General features: G+C 41.9%; 2 protein-coding genes across 2 annotated transcripts in view; one reads left to right on the plus strand and one right to left on the minus strand.

The window, feature by feature from the left end:
* The window catches only part of ect2l (epithelial cell transforming 2 like), a 105506-nt gene that overhangs the window by 35633 nt on the left and 47551 nt on the right, over positions 1-22322 (plus strand). The window lies entirely within an intron of this gene.
* Positions 1-22322, minus strand: part of filip1l (filamin A interacting protein 1-like) — a 71068-nt gene that overhangs the window by 25571 nt on the left and 23175 nt on the right. The window contains exons 2-4 of the mRNA XM_076723561.1: positions 20167-20503; positions 18909-19082; positions 18649-18827 (exon numbers count right to left, since the gene is read on the minus strand). Of these exons, the coding sequence (XP_076579676.1) occupies positions 18649-18827; positions 18909-19082; positions 20167-20493 (680 nt within the window). The 5' untranslated portion in view covers positions 20494-20503. The remainder of the gene's footprint in view (positions 1-18648; positions 18828-18908; positions 19083-20166; positions 20504-22322) is intronic.

Consider the following 22322-nt stretch of genomic DNA (forward strand, 5'->3'; position numbering starts at 1 on the left):
ATCAAATCAAGCCCCCTGCATTTAAAGGGATTAAGTGGCTTCATGCCAGCAGTAGGCCCGTGCTAGTTGTGTGCAAGTTGCGACTGTAAGCATTGTTTGGAGGAAGTGTGGGAAGTTTAAACAGGAAAAATGATTATTGTTATTATTTGGTGACATGGGTTTGTTGGGGAGCTTCAGAGTATTAGAACTGAGCTGAAATTCATTTGTTTTTGTTGTTGTTTTTTTTTCAGAATTCTCTATCCGTCCATGGTGTTCTGTGCTCTTAATTGATCAAAATTGTAACTCGCTAAAAGAAGAAATCAGCATTGCAGTAACATCATGAGCTTCATTAGTTTCTTTGTGATTTGAGCACTCTATGACTCCACACATTAATTCGGCAAAATGAATCACATGTCAACACGCAGAGTCCTGACATTGCAGGACTATTCTTGTCTGATGAGTGGAAATCACTACTGGACCCATAAAAGAACGACAGCTAACACTAGCCAGCTGTTTTTATAATGTGGGATGAACTCACCAGGTGTTGAAACAGAGGGGGAAGTCCCTCCCCTTCCGGTGGCCACCAGTGGGACTTTATTTTGGAAAAAATATGGCCGGTCGTCAAAAGCAAGAGACAGATTCTGTTTGAATTGTGCCATGCAGTATGTGAAAGGAGAGTTAGTCAGTTCTGTAAGAGCATGGACGGGCTCTGAAAGGTTTCTGTGAGTGTTGCATGCATACTCTATGTATTTTCACAGTCCTGTACATCAACAGTTTAAAAAAAGCCACTTTGTTTACTGACAAAATTATCTTTTAAATTAAATTAAGAATTTAACTAACGTGCATGTTTTTTTTTTTTGTTTTTTTTTTTTTCAAAATAAGGCCTTATGGTGGTCCTCTGGCAGGAGCAGGACTTCACTGCTCTGTGACATGAGAGACAAGTGATGGAATCAGTGCTAACATGAGCAAGTTAGGCTAACTAGCTTATTGGCTTAGCTTGCTCGCTTCCAGTTTCTCAGGTGAGTGGAAGCTTAACAACGTGGTGGGTCGCCTCAAATGATGAACATTGTGAAAGGGGAGATGTCGCAAGCATCACAGGCTATCACAGAGCTATGACATGCGGTTAATAGCACATATCCCACCAATGTTAACTCCTGACACAACGAGGAGGAATTGCAGTTTCATTTAGACAACACTGCATGAAGTCATCAGATGAAAAATATTGTTAAGATCTCAGAGGTTGGTGCCAGGAATCATTGTGTGAGTAGTGAATCCAGTACATTTTCTCAATGTTGTTCAGGCCAGCTTTTATCCTGCAGCCTGGTTTTAAAGGGGTCAGAGTTTGTAGCTGGGACTTTATGCCACGCCGGTCCATAAAATCTGAAACCTCTCAGGGAAGTAGAGACGGAAGGAGCCCGTTAGGGATTCTGTGGTACATGGAGCTCTGGTGTTTTCAGGTCTCCTGGCAGCATTAGGATCACCGTGGCATAAAGCACTTAGAATGTTGATGAAGTGCACCGGTGGGATACCTCAGTGCATGTTGAGGGGCTGCCTGAAAGGCTTGGATCGGCAGCATTATTAATGAAAGGCCCGTCTCTGCTCTGGGTGATGTCACCGTCTGGATAGACACGACCAGTCTCACCTCAGTGACTGAACACAACAGATGGCTCACATCTGGAGGGATTCCAGACAGGCATTTTAGCACCGAGGGTTGTGAGGTTTAGCTTTGTCCACTGACTTCCACTGTTGATGAGGATTGATGGTGATTTTATTTTTCTTTTAGTGCAATTAGCTCTGGCATGGCGCCGAGTCGTGAGAGGTTTTACCAGATATTTAAAAAAATGTAAAAACATCTGTTGGCACGGTTGCGTTGATCTTTACGTCCACTTCTGTCCTCTGTTGTTGCTGTGGGAACTTTTATAATTGCCAAAGCATATTCCTTTCCTCAAAGCATTAGCATATTTAGAAAAGCAAACCCAAACAGTTTTTATTTCGCTCTTCTGGCCTTTACTAGATCCTCTTTAACATTTAAAACCCACGAAAAGCATTATTTTTTTTCTTTTAATTTTGCAAATGCTGAATCAGTTTATTATGGAGCTGTTCCAGCTGAGATTTTAGTGAACAAATTTGACGTGCAATACTGGCAAGTCCTCCATTTGTTAATGTCTTTTTCAGCCGTTATTTATACAAGGAAGGATTATAGTTACATTTTGCATGACACATTCTTCTCCTGCAACACTCTGCTGCAGCATTAAACTGTACATATACACCAGGGAGATTGCTAATGCAACAGCAGTCTTGTACTGTTGGCCACTCAGCAGCTCCACTTGAGAAGTTGAGGCTTAACTGGGGCTTAAGCTCCCAAACGTTGCCCAAAGGAACCTTAACAGCACTTTTTGAGCCAGTAACCTTCCCATCACATGCCTTCTTTTCAACATTTGGTCTCCCAACGGCACCCCAGCCCTTGAGTTTGGGGAGCCAACAGCTAAGCTCTGTTTTTGGGAATGTGTCTGTGTTTGTCCTCCAAACAAATGCCAAATCAGTGTTTCATTTGATCCTAAAAATGCATTTAATTTGAGCCTTCCCAGCAAGAGAGAGAGGCTTCCATTTAAAATGTAATATCAAAAATTTGGATGCAGCGCAGTCCCTCTGAAAGGACGCCAAGGCCTAGCAGAGCAAAAGAATAGCTGCTAAATCAGATTTTTATGTTATTTTGGGTAGAGCATTAAACTGGCTGTAATATACGGCTTCTCGAAATGTGAGCTCATAATTTTCTTTGTTTGAAGAAAAAAAATGAGTGCGCCTCTGGAATGAGCTCATGCTATACTTACATTAAATTAGAGAGATCCAGGCATAGCACTTATTCTCTCTTGTGTTTGCTCTTTGTCCAAACCGCAGATACCGTACCTCCTCCTTGGCATGCTTAAACATTGCAAGAACCCTTCTGAAATTGTTAGATGCTTTTAAACAGATTATAAGTGATATGAGGAGAGAAGGTTCACTGATATTCTCTGCTGTGGCATCAGGACACTGTAATACATGTGGACTGATAATAAAACAAAACATTATTGTCTCTCTGGAAGAATTAGATAGGGAGAAGCTGGTATTTAGACCAAAGAAAGCAGATCAAATAAAGCATAAAACATTTAACGTCGCACTCGGCTCTTTGCAGAAGACTCGTAAGGGTTTAGTATCCAACCTCACTTGTCTCCTTGCTGACATGGATACTTCCCTTCTTCCACTTCACTAAGCCATGAGTGGCTCCTGAAACTGGATAGACCCCTTAAACCGTTTTTCCACCCTTTAGTCATACTCCCCACCCACCCACCCACTCTTCCCCACCTCTGTCACTGCCAGGAGGATTTGCTCGGTTTAAAGCCCAAAAACATTTGTCCTGAGATATCAGCCCCCGGACTTTGACAAAAGTCCGATTTCATCACCCTAATCTTTTATGGGGATGTGCACAGGCAGTCCTGAATCCTGCCACAACCCCATCAAAATATTATCTACCCGACGTCTTTATCCCTCAGTGTTACAAGGGTGTCAAAGCAAGTGCCAGCTGTTTATGGCTCAGTGAGGCTGCAGCTCCTCACCAGGTCAATGCAACACCAGGACAGGAGATTTTTGAATAAAACTAAGTTGACTGCATAATTTAATCTTGGAAAAAAACAGTGTAATTGAGGTTTTGGGCTTGGATCAAAAAGACCGTTTTACTCTGGAAATGACTTCTAGGAAGAGTGTGGTTCAGAGCTTTGGGGTGGAGGAAGGTGGATGTTTGTTTTGCTGTTATGACACTGTAGCTGCGGAAGTGCACTCTACATTTTGTGGTCTATGAATGTAAATTATTAGCCATAGGAGCCGTCGGGCTTGTTGTATTAATTAGCTTGCCGCTGGTCTCGTCTCGTGCCATTAAAAGACAGTTTGGTTTTCTGTTAAGTCATGCATATTATTGAGAGTTGAATTACATTTCTGCAGTGTTTTTGCAGAGGCTTGGTGGGCTTGTAAAAGATTAAACTGTTAAACACTGCTCCCACATTCTTCCGTAGGAAATATTTCTCAGGACATTACTCACAGATACATAATGATTAAGCTTTAATAATTTCCTTGAAATGTTTATAAAAACAGTCATTGCTATGAAGGAAAAAGGTGTGTCTGAAAAGATAATGTTTACCCTCCCATCTCACCCTTGAAACAGACCAGTGCCAGCCATTCTCCAGCCTCATAGCCTTACAGGAAAATGCTCTCATCAATCATCTCAGGCACCTTGCATTGGATCAGGGAGGAGGGAATTTGAAACCCAGCCGTGGCGCTTATTTCCTGGTTGGTCTGAGAGTCTTGTCAAATACCAGGATGCACTGCGACAGGGTGGTCCCTCCGACAGCTCTCTATTGTTCCACACCAAAGAGTCAATCCTAGAGTTTTAAATGTCGGTTTCCATATCACAGCTTGACACCAGACCACCTCCGTCTCAACAGGTCGATTTCTTTTCACTCCCACAATAACCGCAAACTCACTTCTTACTTTCTCTCCTCACCGTTTCTCTCGCTTTTATATGTTAAACAGGGATTTACAAGGTAGGAAACCTGGCATCTGTAATTTCCTTTGATATGATAACCGTTAAAGTTTGTTTGGTACCTGAATACAAGTTAACTCCAGCAAATAAAAAGCTGCGTTCACAAGCAACCAAAAACTGAAGCTTTTTTCGGTCTCAGTCAGACAAACTTCGTCAAGGAAAAGTAAATTAAACCCTGTTCCCCATAAACATCCCTAATGAACAGTTACCACCTCCAAATCAGTTGCTTCCTAACACCCTGAGAAAGTTACAAGAGCTATTTTCAATTTTACACAAATCCCACGAAATCCCAACAGCAGCTGCGGACACAATGACTCAAGACAGTGGATTTATTTAATGGATGACAAAATATTTATCTTGCAGTTACCTATAGTTTCCTAAAGGCATACTGTGCAGGATCCTTCTAGAAAACAATGTTTGGACTCATACAAAAGTAATCCCTGTCACTCCTCAGGGCCTCTGCCTGATTTTGCTGTGGTCGTTTCTGGGCTGCAAAAAAACGTTCAATATAAGTTAAAAGTTGTTTTTCTGTGGAAAAGTCTGACAGTATAACGGAATAGTTGAACATTTTTCTGGAATATACACTTATTTGCTTTCTTGGCCAGAGTTAGATGACAAGATCAATAGCACCATTGTGTTTGTCCATTGAAAATGAAGCTACTGCCAGTTAGCTCAGTTTAGCATAAAGACTGGAAACAGGGGGAAACAGCTTGCCTGGCTTTATCCAAAGATCACGATCTGCCTGTACAGCTTCCTAATTAACACTCAATGCCTTGTTTGTTTAATCCATCCAAAACCTGAAGTGTGAATACAACAATGTGTGGTTTTTCCAGAGTTAAGTGCAGCAACTTCCTGCCTGGTTGCCTGGTGATGACTTCAGCTAAGATAAGCTTGCAGGCCGCTGGCTGCAGCTTTCAGTTTCACCTCCAGAGATGAGAGTGGTATCGATCCTCTCATCCAGCTCTGAACAAGAAAGTGAATAAGCACATTTTCCAAAATGGGCAATCGTTTTATTACATGATGTGGGTTCAAAGAAGAAAAAAGTAATCTGCAATCTTTCCATCAAAATCCCTCTAAATTAATAGCAAATATAATCTATTATCTATCTCTGTACCCCGTGTTTACGTGCCCAACTGTCTCTGCTTGAAATAGCCTCTTAAGTGATGATTTGATGTTGTTTTGCAGAGGTTAAAACAAGGTGAAAAGCAACAACTCGTGAACTGAAAGCAACAATACCTGCGTAAATCGCTAACGCTGCTACCACTTGACAGGCTGCTATTATTTGCTGCTTTGTTTACACAGCAAGCTGTCCTCCATCAAGATGAGTGGCATGTGGTGGGATGTGAACTTCCCCGCTTGACAGGGAAGACATGTAGGCAAACATTTCTGTACTGTCATGCAGCGAGAGAGGAAAAGAGATAACCGAAAGCGATCCCGTTCTGTGCCAGATACGGTCCCACATGTGGGGTTGTGTTGCCTGTAAGGCCTGGCGAAGCTGCCTCTTCCTCCCAGTGGCTGAAACAGGATATGAGGTCATGAGTTGTGCTGACATGAACGGCCTCAGTAGACTCATCTGCCAGGGTTTTGCCAGTTATGACACCTCATTTTTTAAGTATTTAAACATCATGTTAACATTTCTATTTATGTTGCCATGCAGTATCCAGGTTTTCATATGCTTCATTTTTCCTTTAGAGGTTCACAATGACCGATTAATGGCCAAGTCCCCCATTTTGCATTTAGAAGCAGGAGACAAGCATTAATGCTTATAACGGACTATAATGCAGTTTTAAGTGGAGGAAAAAAAACATCTTTAAGTCTTTATATGATGTGTTTGTCAAGAACTGACTGCACTGTAACTGGTGTATAAACAGTTAAAGGATGAATTACAAGTTGTAAACACACCTTAAAAGAATATGAATTACCAAGCATATGGCTATTAATCATACTCACAGTATTTGGTTATTATATTTATTAATGAAGTGTGTATAATTGTGTATAATTGCTGTATTTATACAGTATTTTTGTAATTATTCATTAAAGCTTCTTTCTCACTATGTCAACTGAATAAACTCCACCAGCTGATGAAGGCCATGCATTGTGGCTGAAAGCTCTCACATTTTCTGAAACTTGCCTAATGCATGACTCATTCGTACATATGCATATATTAAGGAATAAATGTCAAATTTGAACATTTACAACACAATTGGGCTGTGTGTGTAATCATGCTGCATATCAATAAATATGCTAACAGCTATGATCAATCAATCATTAGCTGTTTATACACCAGTTATTGATGCTTCATCTGCGAAGTGTCAGCAGATACCTCTGTAAAGACTTAAAAATGTCCTCCTTACAACGACATAATGTGTTAAAACACCATCTATACGCTGGTTTTAAATGCTGAATGGGTGTTAACGTCTGACTCATTTATCAGGTTAATGGCCTGCGGCAGCACCGCAGTGATCCTGTCTTTGTTAAAAAGAAAAGCACAGAAATGTCACCGCGTTGATTGACTTTCCCTGTTTGCACAATTCATCATGACCACGTCCAGATAGCCCATTCACCACAATGAGACATTTGAGTTGGCAGATCCAGGCAGGCTCTTTCCTCCCTCCATATTTCACTCACTATCTCGACACCAACTTGGCCCGGCAGCGCGGGCACAGACTTATTGTTCAGACACTGCAGCTGCCAGCTCCGAGGACGTAATGTGCAAGCTTCTCGCTGTCGCTTCCTTCCAGCCTGACAGGACGGGAGGGAAAAATGGCTTCCCTTTGCCATGTTTTGCCAAGCTGTAACTCAAGAAGGTGTCTGCTAGAACAAATGTGAGAAGAAGGTAAATCAGAGAGATTAGCCCTGGCTGGCGTGTAAATGTATCCTGCACAATGTCAGGTTTGCGTGTCCTTTCGATTTTCTCTGTTGCCTGTTTCAATTTGAGTCTCGTCGTCATTCACTGTCTCCAGCTCTGGCAGAGGCTATGCACGGTTCACGGCAAGCATAGAAATGTCATGCTAACTCTACATTAGCTGCATTTTTCCTCCTTGACCCACGCCCCTCCGCCCTTGGTGCTATTTCCTTTCACAAATAGAAGATTAGCTCATACATCACTCCTGCAGATTCCCAGGCACCATAATCATTTGTCAGGCTCTAGTCAGTTGTTTCTGCTCTTTTTTTTTACATTAGAAGTTACAAATAAGCTGTCAAAATGCTGTAATAACACTGTGGCTCAGTTCATTTTACTGCAAAGCACACAGGTGGGATCTACAATCACAAAGCAGCATGTCACCCGCTGCTGTTTATGTTTATGCTAGTAATTGTCCCCGTTTTATTGAAATAAGACATTTGGAGTCTGTTTACCCAGCCCCAAGCGTTTATCCTGAAGGAGGGAAGGGAAAAAGGGAAAAATCCACTCTAAAATTAAACAATCTCACATAAATACTGTGTAGAAACAGGGCTTTTTCACCATGTTAACACAGAAAATGAGCCTTAATGTGCAAAGACGTCTTCTGTACTCCTCTGCCTTTGAAAGCAGAAGCTAATTTTATAAATTTCTTTAAAATATTCCACCCCTCCTTTGCAAAACCTGCTATTAGACTGAACCAGAAAATGTGGCTTTTTCTCGGTCACATGCAAATAGTGCAACTAATTTTTACTTTTTGGTTTTCGAGCAGCTCTAGAGGAAGCTCCAGTGTTGCACATTCAACTTCATTACCTGGACTGCAACAGAAATAGCTGACAGCATTTAAGGTTTATTTTAGGGATGAGGGTTTTTTTTCTACTGTTATAACAAGTCTAAAAAAGGCTGGAAAAGTACAAGCAGTGAGTCTTGCTTCCTTGTGGTCGATGAGGTCTAATCGCTGCATTCTGTCAGGGAGATGTAATCACATTACGCCATGCGATGACGACTCTCTGGGCCTAATTACCACCTAGCTTGCGGATGTAGTGGAGTAATATTTTTATAGTCTCTCACTCACACTTTAAGGTAAGGGTGCACACATAAAAATACCCTTTCACAGGAGTGGTATCTGTTTTATGTCACTGCCTTTTGTCTTCTACTGATGCACCGGTTGGAGTTGGTCCAGCCGTGCATCTGTGAGCACCTTGTATTCATATTTTGTCGATGAGACAACTCCCCAATAAAACAAAAACAAACAAATGACACATTGTCCGCCAGCAAACGTAATCTGAAATTGCAGCGTTCACAGGGCAGTACACAAAATGAGGCACTTGGCAACTAGTTTATTCCATTATATCAAAAGGAGACGCTTTGCTTAAGGGGACACCGATTCACATCTGTTGATCCTTTGAGCAAAGGATGTCATCATTTATTTTCAAAATCCCCGAAAAACAAGCAATATTAACTTCTCTGAGCCTGCAAATTTTGTGCATTCACACTGTTGTTGATGAGGAAAGCTTTGAAAAACCACATTTTCTTATATAGTATATTTTTAGTGCGCAGAAATGTAAAGAAAACATCAGTGTTTTGTCAATTTTCTCCACGTAAATACAGACTGAATAAGAAAAAGCAGGGCCTGTTTCACTTTACTGTGAAAGCTTTCCAGACTAAACCATTTCAAACGCACGTTTCCTTATCAGAATATCATTCCTCACTCTTGAAATTGATCTTCGACCGAGGATAACAAAAGTATTGACATAAATCAGTCTGCAGACAGTCAGTGTCTTACAGAGTGGAGATAAAGATGAGCAATTCAACAGCTTTTAAGGTTAAGTGAAAGAGCAGGAGGAGTAAGTTGCCTTGTTTTAATACCATCAACCTTGTTACAGTAGATTCAGACAAATGAGAGACTGTGGAGCAATCTGCTCGTTATCTAGCCCCAGCAGAAAAGGGAGTGTTGGCTGGCCAGCCCGAATTAGGTCAGTAGCCGCTCAGTTTTTCCTACGATGTGGGAGTGATACAGTGACGAGTGTCTAGATACACAAACAAAGGTGGTGCAAAGCAGGACAGTAAACTCTGCAGGATGTGGACTCATCTGTATTTGTTGAACATGACCCAAAATAGCCAAAATCTAAACTTTTCTTTGTTCTATTTTGCCCGTGATGATCACTCCTGTCATGCATCCTGTGCTTACTTCTAGTCCCAAAATATTGTAAAAATACTTCATAGCAACATGAGACACTTAGCTGTCTCCAAGTATCCAAATGTCCTCAGTGTCTCTGCAGAGCCATATTGTTCTGTATGTGTACACAGTCCAGGATATGGAAACATCATTCAACCACTCATGTATTGCTGTCAGTGGTGGAGAAAGTATTCAGGCCTGCATTTAAAGTTTACATACAGGACTTTACTTTTACTTTTTCTTCAGTAAGACTTCAAATTTAAAGTCTTATTAAAGAAAAAGTATTCACATACTTGCACTGTACCTAAAAATGCATATAAAGTAAAAGAACCCCTAAAGCAGAAATATCTTTATATTGTGTTGTTAGATTTTTATTACTGATGCATTCATGTATAAATAGAATCTTAATGTTGTCACTGGTCGAGGTAAATGTGATGCGCTTCAATGTATATGAAGTAAAAGGCAGTGATTTCAGCTGAAAGTTCTAACTGTGGAGCCAATCAGTGCACAGAATGAGCCCAGGAGGACCAATCAGGTTCAGCTTAGCTCTGTAATTATTAATGACAGTTCAAATGACAGTTCGGTTGTGAGTCATTTTTGGCTTGTTTGTTCTCAGTGAAAACTTCATTTTCAGCATTAGCTTAAAGGTCACTTACACATGCTCATGCTAATGTTTGTTGGCAAGAACTGATGCTATCATTAATACCAAATGTTACGCTGACGACTGCAACTAAAGTTACTGTGGCGATTACAGCAATTTAGGTCACATTTTTGCCGTCAAACGTTTTCAAGTAGAAATTACAAATTACATTTATTGAAGTTAAAGTATAATGTGTCATAAAATGGAAGTAGTCAAGTCAAGTAGAAGTACTTGAATAAATGTACTTAGTTACTTTCACACAGTATCTCTTTCTGAATTTAACTCATCCATAAATTCGGTATTTAATGCATATTTATCGACTGAACGTGAAGTTTTACCAAACAAAGTGTGAAGAACTCTCCAGCCATAAACCCACTTGCTGTTGATCTTTGTGGAAATGAAGCCCAGCGATGCCCTGACGCAAGTGGAGACGAGGCAGAGTGTGTTCTAAAGAGTGTAAAGAGGCGGCTGCGTGTCATTTGTGTGCTTAGAGGGTGTCGCTGAATGTGTCACGTGTGTGCGATTTCTGACCTAAACAGGGGCCACACTGGTGGGCCTTCAAAGCATACGGCTGCAAGTATCTGAGTAACGTCATATGTAGTAGTCGGCTCGAGGAATCGCTCTCCTTCCCATAAAAGGAATTGTTTGACACAGAGCTTCAAAAAACGCGTGCGCTTTCCTGGACCAGCATTTATTAAACAAGACATCACAGTTTTTCATCTCACATATCTCATCCTCTTATATATCATATCACAACTGACCCTGGCTTTGAACAGGAATGTGTGCTATGATATAACCAGGCTGGAGCATTTCTGGGAGGAATACAGGTGTGCTTCTGCTCACGGTCAGACGTAGCTAAGAGCTCAGCAGTCACATGTCATACAGCTGATGAATGAGCAGATTTCCGTCTCCTCACCAACAGTTTCGGGAGTACTGATAATATCTTAACAGCACACAGGTGAAGAGAGATCCTGCTCATGCATGCAGTGGAATATATGTATACACAGAGCAACAGCTGCTTGACATCTTCCTAAAACATGCTGTCATTTGTACAAAACACTGTCTAACTTTTTTTTTCTGCAAAGTTCACAACCTGCCTCTGAGGTGAACCTGGAACACAGTGAAAGTTAATAACCAAAAAAAATCCCAGATCGTAAAAAAAAAAAAAGAGGCTGTGTTCTGTTTCAAAGAGCAGGTCTGGATAATAAGCATGTCGGCGATGATGAGGACATCGCTGAAGAATGTCCTCGATCTGATCCACATGAGTGATGTCACCTCATGTGCAGTTAAGTCAACCAGATGGCATGAAGATATAGTGTGTGCCCTGCAAGTCATTAAGGCAAGGAGGAAGGTCATGTAGTGTCAGGTTTGCAGCTACCGTGCTTTTTATCTACAATAAAAAAAGAAAAAAAAAAAAACAACGCTCTCTTACAGCGATTGTAAAGTATTGTGCCAGTAAATGACGTCAGCTTGTGTTTCGTATCATCTGCGAGCTGTTTTCCCTCAGCACGCCTTTGTTTCTATTGCAAGCTCACAACTGTTGGACTTCCCCATAAAGGCCTTGATGCGTTGTGCAAGCATCGTGACTAATAAAACACAGAAAATTACAATTTCAAGACGTTTATGGGAAAGTACACACATCTTATTAGTGTGAATCATGAAATGTTGCTGAAACAGAGTGACATCCAACACCCACAGACATCTGATTTCAATGCTGCGCGTATGCTTTCACTGTCAAGTAGCCCAAGCTCATATTGGCAATATATAACCTGGCTTTAGACCACGCAATGAATGTATTATTACATTCAGTTGTACCCGTTTCTTATTTATGTCTGACCAATTCTAGACTTTTGATGTCAATAACCAATACTAAAAATCTGGTAATATTATCACGGCTGATAGTTTTTACATTAACATATAACATATGTGTTAATGTCATTCACATGTATCCATACACTTTACTGCTGGAAAATACATTTGTCATTGATGTTTTGTGGACAAACTAATGGCATTACATATCTTTGGCATTCCTGTGTTGCAGTTTTTTTGATTTTTATCAGCCAACAGATCAAAACAAATCTCAAAGAAGCGAATAAACCTCAATATGTCAGCCCGGATGATCAGTCAGCATTATTTACGGTCCATTAAAAAGGACAAAATGTCTGTTCATAGCCGTCATCATGGATTATGGCTTTGATGTGGACACAATTTAAATGACTTTAAGGAATAAATGGGCAAAAGCATCCGGTATTTTATAGGAGTAAAGGCAAAAAATTGCAGTAAAGTCAGAAAAAATAAGCATTCTTTGGTAGATGGTGTAGTTTCTATTGTTGTCTTGTAAATGTCCTTTAAGTTAGCCTAGCGTGGACATGATTCTTTAGCATTTTTCCATCCAGCAAGCAAATCATCTTCTCATGTACAGCTACAAATCTGAGTGTTGTATTTAGACCTATCCTTGAAGCATGTGAAGTCTGTGGTCATAAATATCCAATTCTGAGCACTTCTCACCTTTACTAATGCAGTTTTACTGTGCAGGAGTCTGTGGATGTTTATGTTGCTGCCAAATTAAACTCTGGCGCCATGTATGTACTCTTGATCACCCGAGAAACAACAGCATGAAACAGTGAAAACGGACAGGGAGCGAGAGGTCCATCCAAGAAAACCTGGACTCAGTAACACCAGACCTTTTGCCTTCTCTTCTCCCTTTGGTATGAAATGATCCCAGACCAGCTGGTTTGCTAAACATGAGGGTGCTGTGTGCATTTCACTGACATTACATCACAGGACCTCTATGTATCCAGGTTCATGTTTCATGCCTCTTGCTGCCATCTGGAGACATCAACATGTGAAGCTGTCTGGTGCAGCTTGAAATGGTGAAGATATCAGGATGAATCGGCTCATATTTCTATCCGGCCTCTCTCTGGGTTCAGTGCATCACGTGACAACATTAGCTGAACTCCTCACACCGACATCGGTCAGTATGATCCCAACAGGGCCGGGATTTAGGTTGTTTTTTTTTTATGTGATGCATGAAATCGGAGTATACAGATGGTCTCAAAGTTCGTTCATTTCTCTGCGAAGGAACAAAGGAGAGCGAAGTGCCTGCTGTGGCATAGCTGTGTGCAGCGTGTGTGTATATCTGTGCGCTGAAGTCATGTTTAAAGGAACATCTGTTGATGGTTAGGGTGCCGCTCTCGCTCTCACACCCCTGCTGCTCCTGCAGTACCCGGCGCGTGATGAGGTCATCACTCACGGACGGCTGCTCGATCGCCAATTAATCAAAAGGGAACCGGGTTCATCCCCAGCCCCCTGCCCAGATTAACATGCTTTTTAGGGCTTCCAGGGGGAAGGTCAGGCAGCAGTCAGAGGCTAAGAAAAAGATCAACAATAAAAACACAAAATATCCCGTAGCACATTACCCAAGATGTAATCACGCCGTGCTGCTTTCCAGAGCCCAATGAAAGGAAATGATTACATCCAGCTAAAATGCAACATCATACAACAACAGATTAACGAGAGTGAAATTAAAGCCCGGTGCGACGCTGTGCCTCTCGTAGCGTACATGTCGAGCCGTGGCAGCCGCTCTCAAAACACAGAGAGCTGTTTCAGCTCTCCTCAAACAAGTGATAAGTGGCTTTTCCTTGTACAAGTCAAAGCTATTTTGAGTTTGCAGTTTTTCTAGCCCTCTGTAATAATGTTTTGGAAGGAGTGCAGAGCAGAACAGAAGCCGCTGAACAAACTCTGGGTTTTGTGCTTGGGCGAAGGACTAAAATGTCGTTTACTCAAGCTCCTCTGGGATCGTCTGTTTCTTCCTGCTTGAGGCAGCCTTGATGACATGTCTACCTCGACATCTTTAGAGGATCAGTGGACTGTGAGATGACAGCCGTATATCTTCTTATAAAACGTTTTTTGTGATCAGCCCTGGAAGTTTGAACAGCACGGAGTACATCCCCAATTTTATTGACTGCTGGACTGCGAGTTTTTAAAGATAATTCCAGTTGATGTCAACTGAATTTATTGTATTAGACATCAGTTCCATCTGTTATGATAACATTGTACTCTCTGAAGTAATGTCGGGATCAGGGAACACAGACGCATCGCTAAACGTAAAGAAATAGTTCAGCATTTTGGGAAATATACTTATGTTTTCTTGCAGAGTTAGAGAAACTTGAAATCCCTCTTGTGTCTGTGCAGTCCATTTAATAGCATAGAGACTGGAAACAGTGAAATGGCTGACCTGTCTCTGTCTAAAGGGAACAAAATCCTCCTACCAGCACCTCTAAAGCTGACTAATTAAGACCTTACATCGCAACTACTTAATCCATACAAAAGCAGAAGAGTTAAAGTTGTAGTTTTTCAGGGGATTATGTGCCTGACAGTGCATGTAGGTGCAGTCAGTTCCTGGAGTCTCTGCTGGTTTCACAACAGAATCATTCTGATAACACAACTTCAGGAAGTAACGGTGCCCGACCAAAAAACAGTCCTGCACACAACCACATGTAAAAATCACAAGCTGATGCTTTTGAGTATGATGTGCTTTTTCTTTGGGTTGACCAGTCAGCTTGCTCAGACACTCAGGACCTTTGTTTTTTGTTCTGAATAAATTTGGCTGATCTTTGGGTGTGATCAAAACCTGTAAGAGCTGCATGTTGTCTTCCTGTCTGACTTTGTGATTCGAGCATTATCACAACCAATAGAAGTGAATGCTAAACTGCCAAAATAAAATCAAAGTTTTGATAGATATCCCATAAACTGTGGAGCAAAACCTGCCTTTCCACGATGTTCACACCTACGGTTCTGTTCCTTCTGGCCCCTCATTGAACTGAACCCCACACATACTATCACTCACGCGAACACATTTACTGCAGTACCATATAGCATAACTCATAATTATCTGTGTGACGGCACTGAACAATCTAATGTGTCACGGGAGGATTATCTGAACAAACATCTCAGGGAGGGAATGAGGTCCAGTTGGAGGACACCTCTGAGTGCACTACACATCACACACACACACACTCGCATCTACGAGTCCTCAGCTACGTAAACAAGGCTGCGTCCAAACAGTGAAGACAGATGACAACGGCAGATGCTGAACACCCCCCCACATACACATTTTCACTTGCCTCTGTGTCCATGCACTGACGTTAAGGTCTGCTGGCAATCCCAAGACCAAAAAAAAATAGACCCTCATTAAGTATTTCCATGGTAATCTGGCATCTTGTTGAACATGCAGTGTGATTGATGCTTCTCAGAGCCATTAGGTTAGTTTTTCTTTTTTGTTCTCCTCTCAGTCGTATAAATCTTTCGCCTTTTCTCACGCAGTAATTAGCTCAACCCTGGACAGGGGCCTATTTTTCATGGCAGCCTGTCCTTCCTGACATGCCTGGTGACAAAGCGCAGACCATCGTCACACCGCCCTCCGGTCCAACTCAAACATTCTGCTCCGGCTAAAGTGCAATGATGTGATTGTCCCAAATAGGTCACGGGCCGACATCCAGCTGTGTTTCCTTTGTGAAATTAATCGCTGAGGGTGCATGTGTGTGTGTTTGTCCGATTGTGTTGTCGGTGATTTTTTGGATTTGTGCACAAACCCTCTGTGTGTGTGTGTGTGTGATATGCGATATTGCTGAGGAAGCAGTAAACAGAGCGCTGCCCAGTAACTGCTCTCTATGTGACATTTACAGAAGAAATCAGACATGTTTCCACCTTCGGCCTCCAGCCGTGTCTGTCTTAGCTGGCAATGTTAAACAGCACTTGCAAATAATTCATCCCAGACTTGTCTCACATTACAGTATTTTATGGATCACAGTTTCACCATTGCTAGCGTTAAGACTTTCGCAACATGTCTGTGCAGTAATCTAACATAGTTGTAATGTCTCGTAATCCAGTTTAATGTTAGATATTTAACACAAATACACTACAATGACTCCTAACATCACACAGATGAAATTACAGCTAAGAGGTACAACATGCTTTCGTCTCTTGTCAGGGCTTCTGATTTAATCATGTGCTGTTATATTTCATAGTCCTTGATAGCATAAGTGTTACCAGAATTCCTGTTTTAATACAAAAAGCCTGATTCTACAGCCATGTCAGTGCCAGTGCTATGAGCAAAATGCTAACATCAGCTGACATTGCTTTGAACTACAGCAAATGCTAACAGCATGCTAACATGCTGAGGTTTAGCAAGTTTAATATTTAACGTATTAACCATTTAGGATTTGTGTATTAGCAAACTAACTTTTGTTCAGGAGATGCACAAAGTCATGAAGCTCCATCCTCTGGGAACCATGAATGTCTCTTCAGAATTTCATGGCATTTCATCTAATAGATATTTCAGTCTAGACAAAAATAGTGGACTGACTGACTGACACTGACGTCCCCAGAGCCATGCTGCAACATGGCTTAAAATCTGTTTGTGGTCTTCGGTCAGTTTGCAGGACAGAAGGTTGAAAACAGTACAAGTAAAACTCCAGATTCAAGCCATTTCAATATATTGCTCTGGTTTTGGACAGTTCAGAGATTTACCACATCATAGCACATTATGAAACCACAGCATAAACAATGTGATCTTTAAGTGTCCCTTGTTCTCATCTGCCACTGAGCTTCACTGGCACTGAAGTGCAGACTTAACTGTAGGAATGTTATCCAGGGATATGGTTTTTCACTCTGCTTCACAAATATCCACAGTGCTACCATAAAGCAGAGCCGTAAATGTAAAGCTTATTTGTGTATTTAAGCTCAAACCTAAATTATCTGTCGACAAACTCCACCTCTCGGTCGCTGGATCATTTCCAATAAAAACTCTTGGTTTGCTCCAGGTTGGTGCAGAGTTGTTCAATAAAAGGTGATAATAAAAGTAAAGGACCTACTACAGGTCATGGGAAAAACAATAATGGAATTCTTTAGTCTGGTTTTTCCCCTGTAATCCTGAGGAACACTTTGATTTAATGCTAACATTACATAGGATTATTAAGACATTTATACTTTCGCAGCGCCAAGTGGCTGGAGTTGGATAAATGATGTGAACAACCCTTTTTTAACAGCTGACAAACTGCTTTCAACAAAGGCACACAACGCCCAAGATTATTCAATGGCCACTATCCTTATCCTCCATCACAAGGTCATGAAAAAAGTCTCCTTTTGATAACCCTACTCCCACTGCTGAAACCACTGGAGGCCTTCTACCTCTGAGGAACAGTGTGACATTGACTCGTACAGACACTGCAGGGACAGTGACGCGATTAGAGGTGACAGATATTGCTAAAATAAGAAAGCTGCATCAGTTGTAATTTTGGCTTCAGTTTGATACTGCACTTAGACGCTGAGCTCATGCGTGGTGTGTGGTTTTGTCACTTGAATGTCACTTGACATCGTGGAGTGCTTTTCTCTGTTCTGCCTGTTGGATCTTAATGGAGCATGCAGTGCATCATTGTGGTTGCTCTGTCGCAGTGTTTTGTTACCTTTCAACTACAGCACTTCACACTTGAGGATATCTAGTAGCTGCTGGTTTGGCTTGACTGCGCAGCAGAGATTTACATCTCCAGTACAACAGAGCTACCTGCTTGAAGATATATCTTTAACCGATGCACTTGTCTTGACGATGTTTAGAAGCAGTTACCTGTTTAGCGCTGTTTACTGCTGTACTGTGCAATGATTATTGGTAGCCAGCTACTTATCATCATGGATTTCATGGATTTCACATATTGCTTAGCATGTACCACTCATTGCTTGAAATTGGAGACAGGATGAGTGAAACTGATGAAGTATCTGCTCTGTCTTTGTGAGGATTCCCATCTATCCAGGCCATGGTACTTCTAAGTGCTTCCAAAGGCAACTGGACTTGCTTGTGGTTCTAGAACCACAAATGTCTGCTATGTCTGGATAGAAATTGCACTCAGGCATCAAATCTAATGGATTATCAGTAATGTTGTGTATTTTTCATTTACTTTTGAGTCAAACTTTCCAATATAAATAAAACACAGTATGATTTGGGATGAAGACTCCGATAAGGCTTTGAAAAACAGGGATCAAAAACCTAATCATTATTCACACACCATTTTCTAAAGCACATGGGATCTGTCGTCCGTGCAGCTGGGGGCTAGCACAGGCAGTTTGTTTTAATGTATTTGACGCCCATCCAGTATTGGAATTTAAATCAGATATCAGAATTTAGAAAGTGAGCATGACACAGAAACTTTCCCTTGTTAGACTTTCTGTTATTGCTTTCAGATCATATGTCACCAAATCTGTCCAAGGACGCCAACATAAGTTCATTTAGACACAGCAGGGCTGAAGCAGCGTATTGTGGTGATGTTGTTTGCTGGAGGACTGGCAGCTCGTCTCTGTGAGCTCATGTTGATTCATACACTGACCTCTCACGCTCCTGCTCCAGCAGGTTGGTGAACTCGTCGCTCTTCTTCATGAACTCTCCGTGGTTCCTCTTCTCGTCCTCCAGCTTGTACAGGGCCTGTTTGTGCGACTGCTCCACCATCAACAGCTGCTCCAGCATCCGCCGGTGCGTTTCCCTCTGCTTCTCCACCAACTTGTCCAGCTGTGGGGGAAGCACAAAGAAAACATCTGTCACGTCTGGATGCTCTGTTACTCAGACATAGTCATCGACAGTTGGAGTCACCTCTTCCATGGGCTTCTCATAGATGTCCTCCTGGAAGACTTCGGCCTTGCCCTGGATGGTGTCCCTCTGCAGTGCCTGCAGGACTTTCTGTGGTGTGACGAAGCCATATTTGGCCTCCAGCAGAGCCAAGTCAAGTTTCTCTGCCTTCAGAACGGTGATCACCTCATCTCTGGCCTGCAGTGGAAGAAGAAGGTGGATTTGGTTCAAATTCAACTGATATCCAATATGCAGCAGTAAGACAGCAAGAGATGAGTCCGTGTTAAACCAAATATCAGTAAAATAGCCTTAAGAATTAGTAGTTCAGTATTGACCTTCTCTCTGTCATCTTTCGCCAACTCAGGTCTTGCATTTTGGGGCCATAAATTCACTTATGAGTGGTCAAGTTAGCCTGTAAATTGTGTGTTTGAAAACCTTCCCTGGATTGAAAAACATATCCAGGTGCTGTGAGCCAAAGAAAGGCACTATTTCTGTGTCTTTGTTTTGTTTTTTTTTTCACTTTTGAGTATTGTAACAGTGGTTTTCAACCAGAGATACATGAACCGATGGGTGTACTTCTGCAACCGTCAAGGGCTTCATAGAAACAAAAACCTGAAATAGCCAACAGTATGAAAAGCTGCGAGCGAGCTTTCAGAAAAGTCAAAATCAACAGCTAAAAGTATCGGATAAATGGTTGAAATGTCCCGCTTTCACCACTCCAAGTGGTTCGTAATATGATCAGAAAATTGACCAAATCTTCAGAAAAAAGAAAGCGACCAAGCTGAAACTTGTTGTAGGATTACTGTGTCTTGTATGGATTTACGTGTGTCAGGAATCCACCGCAACCACTGTGTTTTGTTTGCGGTTAAAAGCTACATATCCCATCTATGGAAGAGGTGAGATGAGGGGCTTTCTAAATCTTTCTTTTGTGGCTTGGAAAATTATCTAGTCCTTCTCTCTGCTCTGTTTGCTTTCTTTGTTTTCTTGTATCTAGCTTCTTTAACCTCAGCAATAAGACAAACTTTGGCTTGATCCTATCACACATCAGTGCCAGGGGCTTCCTGGATCCAGTGCTGGAATGACAGGAAGTAGCCTCAGCTGTCGACTGTCCATTAACACAGGCTTTTAGTCCATCTCGAGTGACCACTGCCCACAGAACCAACGTGTCTATCTGTCCGACTGGGGCCAGTGCCACTTCTGCAGGCCTGTCTGCTGCTGTAATCTCTGATTGTTCCCACGGCTAAATCCAAATTTGCTTTGTCATCTCGACAGTTTGGATTACCTGCAGCTCTCCTTCGAGCAAGCTCAGTAGAAAGACGAGGTCATCTCTGGAGAGGTCCCTGGCCTTCTCCCTCCGACCCGCCTTTGCAGCCCCGCTGGCGCTGCTACTGCCACTCCCAGTCCCACCAGCACAGCAAGTGCTGTTCTTGGCCGTCTTGTGATTCCTCTGGATGGTGCCGGTGTCGTCCGGTGGCTCCCGGTGTCGGCTGCGGCGTTCAGCCCTTCCGGAGGGTTCCTCTCGCTCTGCAGATTGCTTGCGTGTGTCCGCCTGCCGCTGCCCTGGTTTGGCCTTGGTTACGTCCTCCAGACTGTTGCTGCGGGATCGCATGTTCTTCTACCTGTTGAGTGAATAGAAGATGGAAGGATAAGGTTGTTTTTTATATCCTGCATGCAGATATGCACACGCATTTCCTGCCCCACGTGCCTCGTGTGTGTCTTTGTGCAACGTTTGGCTTATTTATCTTTGCATTAAGTCAGGACAGAGGCAGAACAACTAACACAATACATCACGTGCCAAATTTGAATCAACGACCTTGACTATCAAGGGCTTTAAAGAACAAAACACTCTCGGCTGTTATTATTCTGTCATGTGTAATCAATCTGCTAAGTTTGTCGCATTCCAGGAATTACTCTGTGATGAAATGTTTTTAGTTTATCATTTTATGGCCAGAGCATTCAGGCATTAATGGGCAGGGAGGCCATTTTCCCAAACTGCCCTCAAACAAACCTCCACCAGCAATAGAAACGTTTCAGTCTGGACTTTTCAACATTCTTGGAGACCATGCATGTCTAAACATAATTTCTGTTTATTGTATGTCCGACTTTGCAGTGGGATCTCATCACACTGTGCTGATATAACCTGGCCTGTCATCATACTGTAAGTGGGCCATAAACTAGACCTACGTAGTACATCCAGCTCCACATTTGTCATCTGTGCAGCGCTACAGCATGTCGTCATTGCCTGACATGTTATTATTAGTCACTCAGCGGAATAGAGTCATCATCACCATGTCATACCACCGGCCACAAAGCATGATTATGCCACAAATTCTCTGATGGTGCCAGAACTTTTTTGGACCCTGGACCTTAAGTCCTGTTGCAACAAATTACCCAAAGCTGTCGACCGACATTCATGGATGATGAATTTTCCCATAACGTGAAATTTTTGTCCAGAAGAAGGCGGCCAGTATCAGTCTGCCAGAGGATTGAGGCAGTAGAGCGCTGCGGTCTCCTTGTGTACCTACTTTGTTTTACAGATGATGATAGGTGGTCTGATGTGTTTGGGCCCAGAGAGTGATTGGAAAAAGGGTAACATCCGGGTAGATGACTGAGGGAGCTATGAATAAAAAGCATGGTGGCTACCAACCAAGGTCTGTTTGGAGTATACAGTGTGTCTTTGTGACATCTGGTTTATGAATGGGCCATTCAGTGACTCACTAACCGTGATAAATCCAACTATGATAAATGCGGAGTCGCAGGCAAAAGAACCGTAAGCTTCTTTGCCAAGTAATTTATTACTTTTTCAACATTATGCTCAGCTAAAGTAAATACATCCAAAAGACAAAGCAGAACTGAAACAAAAACATGCTGCGACTCATTTCTGACTGTTTGATGTGTGAGAGAATAATCTGCCTGAAGGCATTACATCATCATCTATCTGGCTCAACTGGCGTCAAAAGGTTTCCAACTAACTGAGCTCAGAAGATGTCGTTCCAGCTAAAGACGGTATTTCACAACATTGTGCTGTAATTTAAGACAAAATAATGTCACTTTCACATGTAAGTGTACTTCTGATAATAAATGATGAAGTTTCCCAACATCTCAGGCTACTTGGGAGCTCAGAAATGGCGATGATCTAAGCTTTTATCGCCACTCAGGCATTTGTAGTCGATCCACGCAGGCCACAAAAAAGAGGATCGGATAGAAATCAGTTAAAATCAGTCAGAAAATCAGTTAAATTACAAAGAAGTTAATGATAACAGACAGTTGAGTCATTTAAAGGAAAGTAGCACTAGAATAATTCTGTTTTCAATTAGCTTCTTTTCCATTTGCAGGCTGCATTATACTTTAGATGTCACTCATTACAACTGCTTGACTGTTTATTTAGGAATTTTAATACTTTGCACTTGAGTAACTCCCTTCAGTGTATTTTTTAGT

This window comes from Chaetodon auriga, chromosome 23 (genome assembly GCF_051107435.1).
Source record: "Chaetodon auriga isolate fChaAug3 chromosome 23, fChaAug3.hap1, whole genome shotgun sequence".
NCBI classification, from domain to species: domain Eukaryota; kingdom Metazoa; phylum Chordata; class Actinopteri; order Chaetodontiformes; family Chaetodontidae; genus Chaetodon; species Chaetodon auriga.